Source organism: Primulina eburnea, chromosome 13, assembly GCF_022965805.1.
Source record: "Primulina eburnea isolate SZY01 chromosome 13, ASM2296580v1, whole genome shotgun sequence".
In the NCBI taxonomy this organism is placed as follows: domain Eukaryota; kingdom Viridiplantae; phylum Streptophyta; class Magnoliopsida; order Lamiales; family Gesneriaceae; genus Primulina; species Primulina eburnea.
Genome location: NC_133113.1, coordinates 31,955,392 through 31,969,988, shown reverse-complemented (window position 1 = coordinate 31,969,988; position 14,597 = coordinate 31,955,392). Strand labels below are relative to the sequence as shown.

At 35.9% G+C, this 14,597-nt stretch overlaps 3 protein-coding genes across 3 annotated transcripts; all 3 read right to left on the bottom strand.

The window, feature by feature from the left end:
• On the bottom strand, positions 1-441 carry LOC140810488 (uncharacterized). Its single transcript, XM_073168338.1, has one exon. It carries the CDS (start codon positions 439-441, stop codon positions 1-3), a length of 441 nt encoding a protein of 146 aa, XP_073024439.1.
• Positions 442-3,738: 3,297 nt separating this feature from the next.
• LOC140809808 (cytochrome P450 76T24-like) lies at positions 3,739-5,896 on the bottom strand. The gene is made up of 2 exons (XM_073167539.1): positions 4,951-5,896; positions 3,739-4,413 (listed from the first exon to the last, which is right to left on the bottom strand). The coding sequence occupies exons 1-2, from the start codon at positions 5,845-5,847 to the stop codon at positions 3,811-3,813; spliced, it is 1,500 nt and encodes a 499-aa protein (XP_073023640.1). The 5' UTR covers positions 5,848-5,896; the 3' UTR covers positions 3,739-3,810.
• A 337-nt stretch (positions 5,897-6,233) lies between these two features.
• Positions 6,234-8,469, bottom strand: LOC140810487 (cytochrome P450 76T24-like). The gene is made up of 2 exons (XM_073168337.1): positions 7,570-8,469; positions 6,234-6,344 (listed from the first exon to the last, which is right to left on the bottom strand). Exons 1-2 carry the CDS (start codon positions 8,461-8,463, stop codon positions 6,234-6,236), a joined length of 1,005 nt encoding a protein of 334 aa, XP_073024438.1. The 5' UTR covers positions 8,464-8,469.
• Between the last annotated feature and the right edge of the window lie 6,128 nt (positions 8,470-14,597).

The following is a 14,597-nucleotide window of genomic DNA, read 5'->3' as shown; positions in this document are numbered from 1 at the left end:
TTACTCACTTCTTCCTTTCCAAATCATGTTAAGCTCCACATGCAATCTTTTTCCCTCCCCCCTCACTACCCCTTCATAACACCGACGCGCGACTTTTTGGTCTCCGCACAAGACTCCAACTCCTTTTCCCACAGGAAACTTAAGCTTCTGATGATAAGTGGAAGCTACGGCTCTGAAATCCTTCAGGGCTGGCTGGCCGTGAATTCCATTATACGCTGAAAAAGTAGCCATCACGGTGAACGCTATCATCTTTGTTACCCGCCGAGGATCTGTTCCCAAGGATAGGGGATGCACAATCTGACCCAAAGGCGGGATGGCGTGTCCTGCAAACCCATACAGCGGGGTGGAGACCAGCTCAAACTCGAATCCTTCCAGCTTCATTTGATCGAACGTGCTCTTGAACACTACGTTCACGGAGCTTCCATTATCAATAAATATCATCGCCACATCATAATTGGCAATGGTGACCGTCACCACCAAGACATCGTTATGTGGAGTCACAACGCCTCGGAGGTGTTCCGAGCCAAAGCTGATGACGGCGTCTTATAGTAAGTCTGAACCTCTAGATATTTCAAAGTTTTCCATCCTCCTCCCATGCGCTTTCCGAGCTCGCCCGGAATCTCCGTCAGTAGCACCCCCCGAGATCATATGAATAATTCATCTCGTATGGTGGTTATCCTCATTCGTTCCCCTCCTCGGTTCGACTGGCTCCTGAAGGATATTTTGACCTCGACTTTCCCTTCTCTGCTCCCCAACCCCCTGATTTATCCATGGAGGGCCTTGACCACGTCTAGGGGACGGGCGAGACCTCGGTCGACTCCCGGATGCGGATCTTTCTCGTCTGTCCCGTGAAGGAAATCTAGAACTGCACCCAACCCTTCGTGACTTCTCCCACCTCCCCGCGGGCTCCCTCACCTCCATCACCTCGTCACGACTCCAACCCAGGGGAACATGCGATGAGAATTGTCCTCTACCCATAGCTTTATCATCCTCCTTCTCACCCGCACCTCTCTTCCTACCTCCTTTTCCCGCTCCCTCAAATCTACTTCCCCCGGGCCGCTGCTCCATCCTCTTATGCCGTTGGGCATCTTCTAGATTTACATATTTTTTTGCCCTAGATAACAGATCATAATAATTTGATGAAGGTTTCTTCACCAACGATTTAAAAAACTCTCCTCCTCTCAGTCCTTGTGTAAAGGCACTTATCATGATGTCGGGGGTAGCCGTCGGTATTTCCAGTGTTGCACTGTTAAAGCGCTGGACAAATTCCCGCAAAGTTTCAGCCTCTTGCTGCTTCATTACGAACATGCTTAAATAGTTTTTCTGGTGCCTCTTGCTGCTGGCAAATCGGTGCAAAAAAGCTGCAGCAAAATAATCGAACGATTGTATGGAGTTGGGCTGCAGGGTATTGAACCATTGTTGGGCTGACCTCACCAACGTGCCCAGAAACACCCTGCACCTGACTCCATCTGAATATTGATGCAACAGTGCCGCATTCTCAAATCTCCCCAAGTGTTCCTTGGGGTCAGTATGTCCGTCATATTCTCCAACGTTTGATTGTTGGAAATTCGGAGGAAGCCCCTCTTCCAAGATGGATAGTGAAAAAGGGCTCCCTCTCTTGGGTAACGGCGCCCTGCTTCCTACCTGCTCCCTCAATCTCCGTATTTCCTTCCACATCTCCCCCATCTCACTAATCTCCCCACTTTGGAGGGGTTGCGTCTCTTCCACCCTACTCTGGTGCACTTCAACATTTTCTCCACGCTCCTGTCGGGCAACCTTCTCCTCTACAAACATAGACTCCTGATTCCTTTTCATGGTCTCATCCACTGTCCGGGTGATGAATTGGCCCAACTGCTCAAGGGTCAAGCTCGGCCCTGGTCTCGTGAAGGGGCTGCTCAGCTCTTGTCTCTTGACGAAGTTGTTCCTGTCTCGTCTCAAGATGCGGTTGTTCCTGTCTTGTCTCAACATGAGATGGTTCGGGTCCCCTGCGAGGACGCGATGATGCTGAGGTGGCTCTTCCACTCCCTCTCCTCCCTACCATCTCTACGTCTCAACCCAAAGATTTCCCACAGATGGCGCCAACTGATACTTATGGGAAATTTAGGGTTCGCTCCCAGTAAGTGTCACTAATCCAGACGCAAGTTTTGAAGTTACCCTGAGCGTGAAATAACAAAGAAGATCGTTAGGAGGGGGCCAGGAGGGTGTCCTGGCGTAGCCCCTCCGACGCTCAAGTCAGAGACTGAGGATATATAGGGAGAGCAGCTAAGGGTGCTGCTGAAAACAATATATTGAATTCATAATCATAAGCTCAAATCTGGTATTTATAAGAGAATACATGAGCCCTTGATGGGCTTGTTTTCCACTTGGCTAGGGATGAGCCAGGGATAATAGGGCGCTTGATGGGCCTGTCTTCCATGGGGTATCAAAGGGTATTTACGGTTTTTAAAAAAAATATGAGGGCATCATGGTAACTTGCTACCAAGTAGAGACCTAAAACACACAAGGAAAGATGTCAGGGAGTTGAAACATACTAATACTGACATGGGGAGTGGAAGCAAATATGAGTTTACTTTTAGGAATTTATGAGCAATTTACCGGTTTTTTTTTTAAAGATAATACTAAAATATATATTGGGTTATTCTATGTTTGAAAGAAACCACAATTTATTATAGCGGTCACATCGTATTTTCATCGAGCGATTGATTTTTTAATATAATATAGGATATTTTACATATTAAAATATGCCATTTTTGTTAACAAAATATCATACTAGAATATACTCGTTTCATTTATTTGTTTATCATTTTCATCGAAGATTTACTGATATGTTCAAATTATTTTTATATGATTTTATCTCATTACGCCAAAAAGATAATTACGGAAAACGAGATGCAAGCCATATATTAACAAAACCTTTGTGACACCTCGGTGGGTTGTCTAGCTAATGGCAATACATGAGTCGAGTTAGATTGGGTTCGAGTTTTCAAGGGATAAGGCCGAGCTCAAGGTAGAGGTCCGAGGTGGTTGAGCCAAAGCTGGGGAAGTAATTAGAGTTGACCTGATGTATACAGGATATATACTGCGACGGTAATTAATGCGTGTTTTTTCGATACAAGTAGGATAAAGGTTTATGTCAGATGGCTAGATCACATCTCGGCGGGATCCCTTTCAAGGTGGACAAGGCTAGATCCCTTTCAATGCAGAAAGTCAGTTTGGCTGAGAGATTTGCACTGGTTCCCCTTGGATCACCATTATTATCGTATAGAAGCAACTGCAAAGCGATGTTTACTGTTGTTGATGGGGTTGTGCAACTTGTACGTAGTCGTCCCTATAAATCCAAGGAACCTATTGTTTTCTGGTTATAACTCTTTTTCGCTCTCTCCCTCTGATCCACAAAAAAGGCAGGGTTCTGGTGGGTGAAATGGAAGGTCGTGAAATTTGTTTAAGTAATTTTTTGGTTTGTTCACAATTTATGAGAACCCTCATTTTAGAGTTTCTTTTGTTCTAGACGTGGACCACGACCTAATTCAAAATTACTCATAAACTATGGTTTTGTGGATGAATATAATATAATTCTTGTGAGGTGATTTTTTTGCTACTGAATGCTTGTGTCTTGAATGTATGATGGGATTTTAGATTTTTCCAAAACAAAAAAGAAATTTGTCCAGACATCATGACAATTTACACAAATAGATAGATAACTTCTCTTATTCATCATCAACGAAAGGATTGGACAATAGTAACTAAATGATCACAACATAATTGAGATCTCAAGCATACAACATCAACAAAAGGTTCACACAATAGTAGCTATATACTTGGCACAGCTTTGAGAGGTAAAGACTTTTGTATTGTGAGTCCAAATATTTCACCCATGTCCACTTCTTCTGGTTTTAGTCCTCCATCAAGTTTCCATTCGAAGTTATGCACCAAAGTAGCAATCATTAGGTGCACCATACGACTCGCCAATGGCCAGCCTGGGCAAATTCTCCTACCGGCACCGAATGGTAGGAGCTCGAAATGCTGACCTTTGAAGTCAGCTTCACGTTCAAAAAATCTCTCGGGGGTAAACGACGTAGAATCCGACCATGTTCTTGAATCTCTGCCAATAGCCCATGCATTAATGAGAATTTGAGCGTTTTTCGGGATGATGTAGCCATTGATTTCTGTATCTTCTTGAGACTTGTGAGGTACCAACAAAGCGGCCGCAGGGTGAACCCTAAAAGTTTCTTTTACCACTGCTATCAAATATGGAAGTCTTGAAATATCTGATTCTGTAACTTGTTCATTCTTTCCAATCACTTCCTTTAATTCATTTTTTAGTTTTAGCATTTCATCTGGATGCCTAAGCAACTCTGACATAGCCCATTCCACCGTGCTTGAAGTTGTGTCTGAACCTGCAACAAATAAATCCTTGTATGGCAACTAGTTAGATACAAGCATGTCCAGGTAGTGTTTACAGGAGCTTTGAGGAAAGACTTATAATTTGATTTTAGCTGGATGAAAATATTTTGAGGTATTTATAAATGTCAACTTTTGTTTTATCTTCTATAATTTTAGCCAAAACCTAGAAGTAAAATTGACATGATTTTTTTTATTTTTTATTAATGATTTAAAGTTATAATTTGACATATGTATTTTTAAAAAACTATTATATTCCATAATTGTTATTAATTTTGTAAATGTTTTTGAAAATTTTGTAAAATATTAAATTTTATTTTTATATGTGAATTTTTAAAAATTTTGAATGAAACTCAAAAAATTACAATGATATTTTATTACAAATATTTGTTTTTTTTTTTTAAAAAAAATATTTGGATTCAAATCGAAAAACCAAACTAACTAGTTTTTTAATCAATACTCTATCAGCATTTGCTCTTATTTATTTTAAAATTATGCATACTTTTTGTCAAGAAAAAAAGAAGTTAGTATGTACTAATGTATACTCACCAGAAGTAAATGCTTAATGTCAAGAATAGTCAGATCAGACTCATTTCTCTCGTTAATATCCATTAGAGATTCCAACATATCATTTTTCCTCGAATCCTTCACCGATCCTCCCCTTGTTTTCACCCGTTCCTCTATGATTTCCTCCAATATATCGGAACATTTCCTGAAATAAACGGTGCTCTTCCTCAAGATCCCCTGCGGATCCAACGCTCTAAAAACAGGAAAATAATCTGCAAGATTCGGCTTCCCGATAATCTCCATGATTCCCCTCACTAGTTCCTTGAATTCATCGCACGAACCCGAATCAAAAGCAGCAAGTTCCTTAGAAAAAAGGGTCGCGGACATCAGATTAAGCGACGTCGTAAATGCAGCTCTCCCGATATCCACTGCCTTGCCATTGGTGCAACACCCACGCACATACTCGCACAGTTTCTGCAACTTGTCCCTCCTCAAATCGTGGTTCGAATCAAGACTCGGCGCCGAAAACATATGTTCTCTACATATTTTGCGCAGCTTCCGCCATTGGTTCTCTGCTGGGATCCACGCCATCGACAGCTTGTGGTGATCCAGCGCTTGTGTTGAGCAGGGGTGGTGTCGGCCGGAGAAGAATTGATCGTGTTTCTGCAGAAAGAGTTTGGCCATTTCAGGAGAGGATACAACTACAGTTGTTAAGCTTCCGAGTTTCAGATGAATCAAGGGGCCGTAGATTTGGGAGAGTTTCGCGAGCGATTGGTGGGGTTTCTGGCCGAGTTCGAGAATGTTTCCGATTATGGGATATGGTTTCGGCCCCGGAGGGAGTTTGCCTGCAGGTTTCCTGAATTTCGATTTCAGCATTTGAAGAATCCATGCCCAGACTGCAAAAGAGAAAAGGAGAATACTCAAGAATATTAAATCCATATTTCTGCTTCGGAGGAACCTTGAAAGATTGCCACCCCATTTATATAGAGAAACGTACATCTACTGTGACATTATCGCTAGGTTACGTATTTCAAAAAGATATTATTTTGGTAATTTGAAAAAGATTTATTATATATTATATTATTTTTGTAATTTCAAAAAGATATTATTTTTGTAATTTCAAAAAGATTTATTATATATTATATTACTTTTGTAATTTCAAAAAGATATTATTTTTGCAATTTCAAAAAGATTATATGAATATAAAATTTAATATTAATTATGTTATATGATGTGACCTGGTAAAAATTGGTGCGAGATGTGTGGACATTTTCACCGTGTTGGGTTATGAAAAGGATGAGAAATGAGATCTTAGTGAGATGTTTCTAAACCACATATCTTCTTCTTCTTCCTAGAAAAATCAGTGATGACATGTAAACACGAAGATAACCACGTGAATGGGCGTCGGAAAGATGTCCGACGTTGTCACTCGAATGCTAAAGTAAGCAAATGTCGAGGTAGTGTATAGAGGAGCTTTGAGGAAAGACTTGTTCAATTTTAGCTGGATGAAAATATTTTGAGGTATTTCTAAATGCCAACTTTTATTTTATCGTCTGTGATTTTAACCAAAATCCAGAAGGAAAATTGACATGATTTTTCATTTTTTATTAATGATTTAAAGTTATAATTTGATATATGTATTTTTAAAAATTATTACATTCCATAATAATTATTAATTTTTATAAATATTTTTGAAAAATGTGTAAAATATTAAATTTTATTTTTATATATGAGTTTTTAAGAATTTTGAATGAAACTCATAAAATTACAATCATATTTTATTACAAATATTTATTTATTTTTAAAAAAATATTTGAATTCAAATGGAAAAACCAAACTAACTAGTTTTTTAATCAACACCCTATGTCCCCATTTGGTACGTGTGATATGATAAGTAAATGATTAATAATTAGAGTGATTAAAAAATGAGATATATGGATTAATAGTATGGTGGGATAAATAACATGGTTTTTGGTATGATTTTAAAATGATGGATTAATTTTGTAAATTTTATTGTAATGACCAAAATGCCCCAAATGCTAATTAAATATATATTCTTAAAATAATTGGATAGATAATTAAATATTTATAATTATAATTTATATTTATTAAAATTAATTTAAATCATTAAAAAATAAATTAGATTTGAAAAAATATTTATTTTCATAAAAAAAATTAATTAACAAGATTACAAATTAATAAAAAATTAATTTAAGATAGATTTGCATTACAATTTATTTTAAATTGAAAATAATTAAAATATATGAAATTAATTTATAAAAAAATATAATAAAAATTAAAATATTATATTAATTATTAAATTTTCACTAATTATAATTTTCATATTATATTGAAGAAAAAAATTCAGGGTATTATGGTCAATATACAATCTTATCATGATCACTATTCAAAAATTATTAATTATCACACCCTTTGATGAGATATATTTAATCACACAAATAACATGAATAATATGGACTTTCAATCATAATCAAGGGCTTATAGATTAATAAAAAACGAACCAAACGCGAGACAAGGGAATGATTATTTATCATGATTACCAAACATAACCTTCAGTATTTGACTATTTGCTCTTATTTATTTTAAAATTATGCATAATTTTTGTAAAGAAAAAAAAAGTATGTATTTATGGATACTCACCAGAAGTAAAAGCTTAATGTCTAGAATAGTCAGATCAGACTCATTTCTCTCGTTAATATCCATTAGAGATTCCAACATATCATTTTTTCTCGAATCCTTAACCGATCCTCCCCTTGTTTTCACCCGTTCCTCTATGATTTCCTCGAATATATCGAAACATTTCCTGAAATAAACGGTGTTCTTCCTCAAGATCCCCTGCGGATCCAACGCTCTAAACACAGGAAAATAATCTGCAAGATTCGGCTTCCCGATAGTCTCCATGATTCCCCACACTAGTTCCTTGAATTCATCGCACGAACCCGTATCAAAAGCAGCAAGTTCCTTAGAAAAAAGGGTCGCGGACATCAGATTAAGCGACGTCGTAAATGCAGCTCTCCCGATATCCACTGCCTTGCCATTTGTGCAACACCCACGCACATACTCGCACAGTTTCTGCAACTTGTCCCTCCTCAAACCCTGGTTCGAATCAAGACTCGGCGCCGAAAACATCTGTTCTCTACATATTTTCCGCAGCTTCCGCCATTGGTTCTCGGCTGGGATCCACGCCATCGACAGCTTGTGGTGATCCAGCGCTTGTATTGAGCAGGGGTGGTGTCGGCCGGAGAAGAATTGATCGTGTTTCTGCAGAAAGAGTTTGGCCATTTCAGGAGAGGATACAACTACAGTTGTGAAGCTTCCGAGTTTCAGATGAATCAAGGGGCCGTAGATTTGGGAGAGTTTCGCGAGCGATTGGTGGGGTTTCTGGCCGAGTTCGAGAATGTTTCCGATTGTGGGATATGGGTTCGGTCCTGGAGGGAGTTTGCCTGGTTTCCTGGATTTTGATTTCAGAATTTGAAGAATCCAAGCCCAGGCCGCGAAAGAGAGGAGGAGGATACTTGAGAATATTAAATCCATATATCTTAGTTTCTTCTTCGATGAAATTTGAAAGACTTGCTTCTGCGATTTATAGACAGATGCTTAGCGTACATCACATTCAGTTTGATTTACTTGTTGAGTTGAAAAATATTTTATTTATATTTTAGCTTATTGAATTCTATTTCATCTTAAACATGTTTGAATTTTTCAAATGAAATTTAAGGGAAAAAAAAAATTATTTGATACTTAGTGAATTTTAATATTTTATTAATATAATATAATTATATATTAACTAAATATGTGTCAACCTTTCGAATATGAGTGGGTCTCATGTGAGACCGTCTCACGGATCTTAATCTGTGAGACCATCTCACGGATCTTAATCTGTGAGACGGGTCAACATTACCCATATTCACAATAAAAAGTAATACTCTTAGCATAAAAAGTAATACTTTTTCGTGGATGATCCAAATAGGAGATCCGTCTCACAAATATGACCCGTGAGACCGTCTCACACACGTTTTTGCCTTCGAATATTTATTTTAATGTAATACTTCGAATAGTTCACAAATATGTTCAAATATTTCAAATCAAATTCGAACTAGAGTTTTAATTTGAGCCAGAAGTTTTCAAATTTTCGAACTTAGAAACGAACTAAACTCGAATAAAATTAATTTGAGTTGAATTCAACCTTTCAATTTTTTTTTTATCATATTTTGCTTGGTTCTGTTTTTTTTACACTTCTAATACTCTCCTATTATAGACGGCAGACTATTATTATTATTATTATTATTATTATTATTATTATTATTATTGGACGGTGAATATTGGTTATCGTTATTATTGGTTATCGTTATTATATAATTAAATAAATATATATATATATTGGTATACATATGAAAAAATATTAAAATATTATCTCATTTTTCACACTGTGATTTAATATTAAAAAAATCAAAATGATTAAAAATTTGACTCTTAATCTATCATTTTCGATTAAAAAATTACTGATAGGATGATTCGGGGACAAACATGTAATACAAGGACGAGTTTATTATGATTCTATCGTTAGAGGCTTATGATCTTGCCACCGAGTGGGAAAAATTCAGAATTTAGTTCTATAAATTAGTATGATTTGAGTTATAGATTAATAAATCATTAAAATTCGGTTTCCTCTAGTAATTTGAACTTTTTTGTTTTGATTTTTGTTGTCAAAAACCACTAAATTCATCGAATATTAGTTATTTAACACCGATACTCTCCAACATAGAGTATGTGATAAGAATAAAGATAATATTATACACATTAAAATATACATAAACAAAAATAAATAAAAAAAATACAAACATTTTTCATTTTATTTTGAAGCATTGAAGGTCATTTTGCTCTATTTTTCAAATTTTTATAAGGTGAATTTTAATGTGAGTAATATGATCACTCCACGTGTGTTACGTAGAGGAGAATCAATGTCAAAAAAATCATAATCGATAGGTTTATTGGTTTCGGATAAAAAAAAATGAGTGCTTCTCATGTGAGACCGTCTCACGGGTCATAATCCGTGAGACGAGTCAACCCTACCCATATAAACAATAAAAAGTAATACTCTTACAATAAAAAGTAATATTTTTTCATGGGTGACGCAATAAGAGATCCGTCTCACCAAGTATAAATTATAATTACAAAGTGATTTCAATTTTCGTAACCATAATAATATATTTTAATTACAATAAATAGAATAATAAATATTATTTAATAATTATAAACGATAATAATAATGAGTAAAATATAAATAACTAAAATCTAATAATAAATAAATAAATAATGATAATGATCGTCATTATAAAAATTTATTTAATAATAGTAGATAAAATTACCATGCTTCGAATGGAAGATCTCATTCGGGGCCATCAAGATCAAATATTATTTGAAATTAACGATACTAATTATATATTTATTACAAGGTTTAACGACATGCACAACGTTTAACGACATGCACGTAAGCAAGTTGACTAAAATTATTTTATATTTGTCTCGTTGGGATAAGTGGAATTTACAAATAGATAATGCCAATTTCGAGTCGAGAATGGTTGCTAATTCTCAGCCATAATCTAATCAATAATTGATATGCCGATTTATGATTTTAATAGTTTAGCTTATTATAATCGCTATCAGTAATAATTATAAAATTTAAATCAGCATGCGTATCTACATATACCATTAATATGATTAATTAGGGAGCAAGTATATTGTGAGACGATCTCATAGGTTTATAACTACGAGATGAGTTGATCTGATTCATAACTAGCATCAGTGGTAATACTTTTAGTATAAAAAATTAATATGTTTTCATATGATAGAGCCCAACCTGGACTTTTTTATTATTATTCTTGTCGAGAAAGAGAACGATGAGAGAGAGAGGGAACAAGACGTCGAAGAATCGTATCACAATATTGACACGTGAGATCGTCTCATAAGTTTTTTGTATTGATCGGGTTATAGTTTGGTAAATAAATTACATTCAGATTTGTTAGATATTATTTTTGTTGGCTTTATTTTTTAGATTTCAATAAAATTTAAAATATTGATTTGAAGATTTTTGGAGATAACTAGATAACCGAAGAAGATAATTATTTTGAATGTGCTTTGTGATATAATTAAGATATTGGATCACATTTGTTAAAAGACATAAGGCAAGATTTGAAAAGATAATGTCTATATTAGATATTTTTTCTTTATAAATGTGTGTTTTGAAAATTGCTGAGTGTGGCCATAGTGGTCGAGGGAGACGTGAATTTTAAGAGTTATATTATTATGATGGATTATGATCAATTGTTGTAAGCGACTTTTTGTGAAGAAAAAAACCGTCATTTATGTTTCGGGACATCTCCTAAGATAAAGATACTGACAATTTCCACCATGTCATTATGTTTTGAAAAAATTTCAGTTGCTCGTGATTCATTCTTATGGAGAAAAAGATGACGTTTTCGGGATAGGATAAATCCGCAATTTCGAAAGAAGTTTGATCAAGGTGGAGTTGAAGACCAGTGACACTCATCAAACGAAATCTACTTAATATGTTCGTTATAGAGACAACATTAGAAAAGATAGAGTCTTTTAATTAATAAGTTGTTGTATGATCATAACATTTTCTATTAAGCGAATTTGTTTGATAGTTCAGCGTGATTTTGTGTATGTAGATCGATCGGTTGACAATACAATGTCAAAATTGCTTATGTTCTTATTTTTGTTTTCAGATTTACATTTCACAATCGAGTTAATTATTAAAACTAAACAAACAAGAGAAAATCGAATCAACAAGATTAAATTATTTCATCTTTATTTTATGTTTGGTTATATTAGACATTAATTACAATTTAAACCATTTCCCACTTAAAACATTATTAATGGCCTTTAAAGGATCACTAGCTTAGGAACTGAAATTACATTGATCCTAATTCTCTCTCTGCTAAACATGTATTTCTTGACATAATTTTACCCACGTTTCTACCTTTTTCTTATAATAATATATTTTTGGGATATAATATTAAAAACCCATTTATAATTTGTTAAATACACTCTATTTTGACTTTTTCCATTAGAGACAGACATACCCTTGATCCTTGTTTCCATTATTTCTCTAATAAAAACGTAAACTTCTTGTTATATATAGACAATAAAATTTATATAACTTTACTTAAAAATTGATATAAATTAAACTATAACCCTTACATTGATAAATATTTTTATTAAAATATGCAACATTCATGATATTTTATAAAATAGTTATTTTAACTCTCAAAATTGTAATATTAGCATCATATAGTAAGTAACTGACCACTTAATCTTCAAATCCTAATTTTTAGTGAATTAATCTAAAAACACAGTGATTTATATGGCACTATTTTTTAAGAGGTTTAAGAATATTATAGGAAAAGAACTGTGCGAAAAAGGGTGTTTAAATTTGTTTTTTTTTTTTATTTTTTTTTTATTTTGGAGAATGAGATCTCAAAAGGCTTGGAACTAAGGATGGAAATTTCCTCCGAACCCGTTGAAAGATTCGATACCCGACCCGAATAGAAGAGGGTAAGGAGGGATTTTTAGACCTGATTAAATAGTTGGGTAATTGAATATGGGGATTTTCGGGTTCGGGCATGGAGGCGGGTTTGATATAATCCGACCCACACCCGACCCGAATACTCGTTTAAATTAATATATATATATATATATATATATATATATGTATGTATATATGTATATTATAGTAATTATATTTATTTATATTAAAGATTCATCTTCTCAAATCCAAGTATATCGATACTTTTTTTCCTCTTCCCTTTCACTTTCATTTTTACTTTTCAAGGTTTTACCGCTCTTTTATTTTTCATTCAATTTCTCATTTTCTCCATTGGTAAGTTTATTCCATGTTTGACTTTAAAAATTGAAAAATACTTTATTTTTGTTGAATTGCGTACTTTTGTTCAACTAATATAAACTATTTTTAATATTTTGTTATTTTTTCTATAAAGTTTATTTTGCAAATTTTTATCATTAATAATTTTTCTTATTGTTCATTTAAATAATTTTTTTAAATATTCATAACTTCATTGAAACAATTTAATTTTGAAAAAATTCAATTATATATGATAATAGGGTATTTGGGTAGGGTATGAGTATCCGATAATCCGATGGATATGGGGATGAGGAAGAAATTCAATACCCGATGGGTATGAGGATGTGTATGGGGATGAATTTAATAAATGAGCATGTGGATGGATGTATGAAATCTGATCCATACCCTACCCATTGTCATCCCTACTTGGGACATATAAAAGCAAGCAAACTTGGCTCATCTGTTCTAATTTTCATTTTCTCGAGAAAGGAAATAGAAGTACTTGGTCCTATTTGTGAGCCCTGTTTTCGGATAAATAAGAAATAAAAACAGAAAATCAATTAATTTATTATTACCCACCGAAAATGTCACTTCTCACACTTGTGTTATTTATACCATATATTTTATATGTCGGTATCTTTTTCAGTAAAATTTAGATAATATATAGTTTATTACCATCGCCTGCTCGCCCAACCCCAGCACGCCTGCTCGCCCAGCCGAGCGCTCGCCCTCACCAAGCGTCACGCTCGCCCAGCCCAGCGCCCCCAGCTCGCCTCACGCCGCTCCACCCTCGCCCAAACACGTCTGCTCGCCCAGTCACGCTCGCTTGGCCAAGCACTCACGCTCGCCCAACCAAGCGATAAGTGCTCGCCCCTCGCCCACGCCGTGCCACGCTCGCCCAACCAAGCACTGAGTGCTCGACCCCGTCAGCGCTCGTCCTCGCCAAACGCCACGCTCGCCCCGCCAAGCGCTCGTCCGGCGCCCCCAGCTCGCCTCACGCCGCTCCACCCTCGCCCAAACGCGTCTGCTCGCCCAACCAAGCGCTGAGTGCTCGCCCCTCGCCCACGCCGTGCCATGCTCACCCAACCAAGCGCTGAGTGCTCGCCCCCGTCAGCGCGCCTGCCCGGGCTCAGTACTTGTTCGTTCTTGCGGTCCTATCTTTCGAGTATTTTGCATTTGAATTTACTGCTTCTCACGAATTTATCTTTGATGTTATTAAACCACCAGGGCTAATAAAATATCCAACTCTCCTTCTCTTCTACTAGGCGATTTCTAACAGGAAAATAAAGATTCAACACATCCACCCTCTAACTCCTCTACTATGTGATATCTTAGCAGGAAAATAAAGATTTAACATCTCCACCCTCTAACTCCTCTGCTAGGTGATACCTTAGCAGGAAAATAAAGATTCAACACCTCCCCCCTCTAACTCCTCTGGTAGGTGATACCTTAGCAGGAAAATGAAGATTCAACACCTCCACCCTCTGACTCCTCTGCTAGGTGATACCTTAGCAGGAAAATCCTCCACCCTCTAACCCCTCTGCTAGGTGATACCTTAGCAGGAAAATAAAGATTCAACACCTCCACCCTCTAACTCCTCTGCTAGGTGATACCTTAGCAGGAAAATAAAATTTCTTTTCTCCTTCCTAACTCTGCTCCTCTGCTAGGCGGTGCCTTAGCAGGAAAAATAAAATTTTTCTCCTTCACAACTCTGCTCCTCTACTAGGCGGTGCCTTAGCAGGAAAAATAAAATTTTTCTCCTTCACAACTCTGCTCCTCTGCT

Coding starts and splice junctions, on each gene's coding strand:
- LOC140810488 (XM_073168338.1), bottom strand. CDS start 441: ATGATATTTATTGATAATGGAAGCTCCGTGAACGTAGTGTTCAAGAGC.
- LOC140809808 (XM_073167539.1), bottom strand. CDS start 5,847: ATGGATTTAATATTCTTGAGTATTCTCCTTTTCTCTTTTGCAGTCTGG. Junction 4,414..4,950: donor ACATTAAGCATTTACTTCTG/GTGAGTATACAT, acceptor TTGCCATACAAG/GATTTATTTGTTGCAGGTTC.
- LOC140810487 (XM_073168337.1), bottom strand. CDS start 8,463: ATGGATTTAATATTCTCAAGTATCCTCCTCCTCTCTTTCGCGGCCTGG. Junction 6,345..7,569: donor ACATTAAGCTTTTACTTCTG/GTGAGTATCCAT, acceptor TGCTTACTTTAG/CATTCGAGTGACAACGTCGG.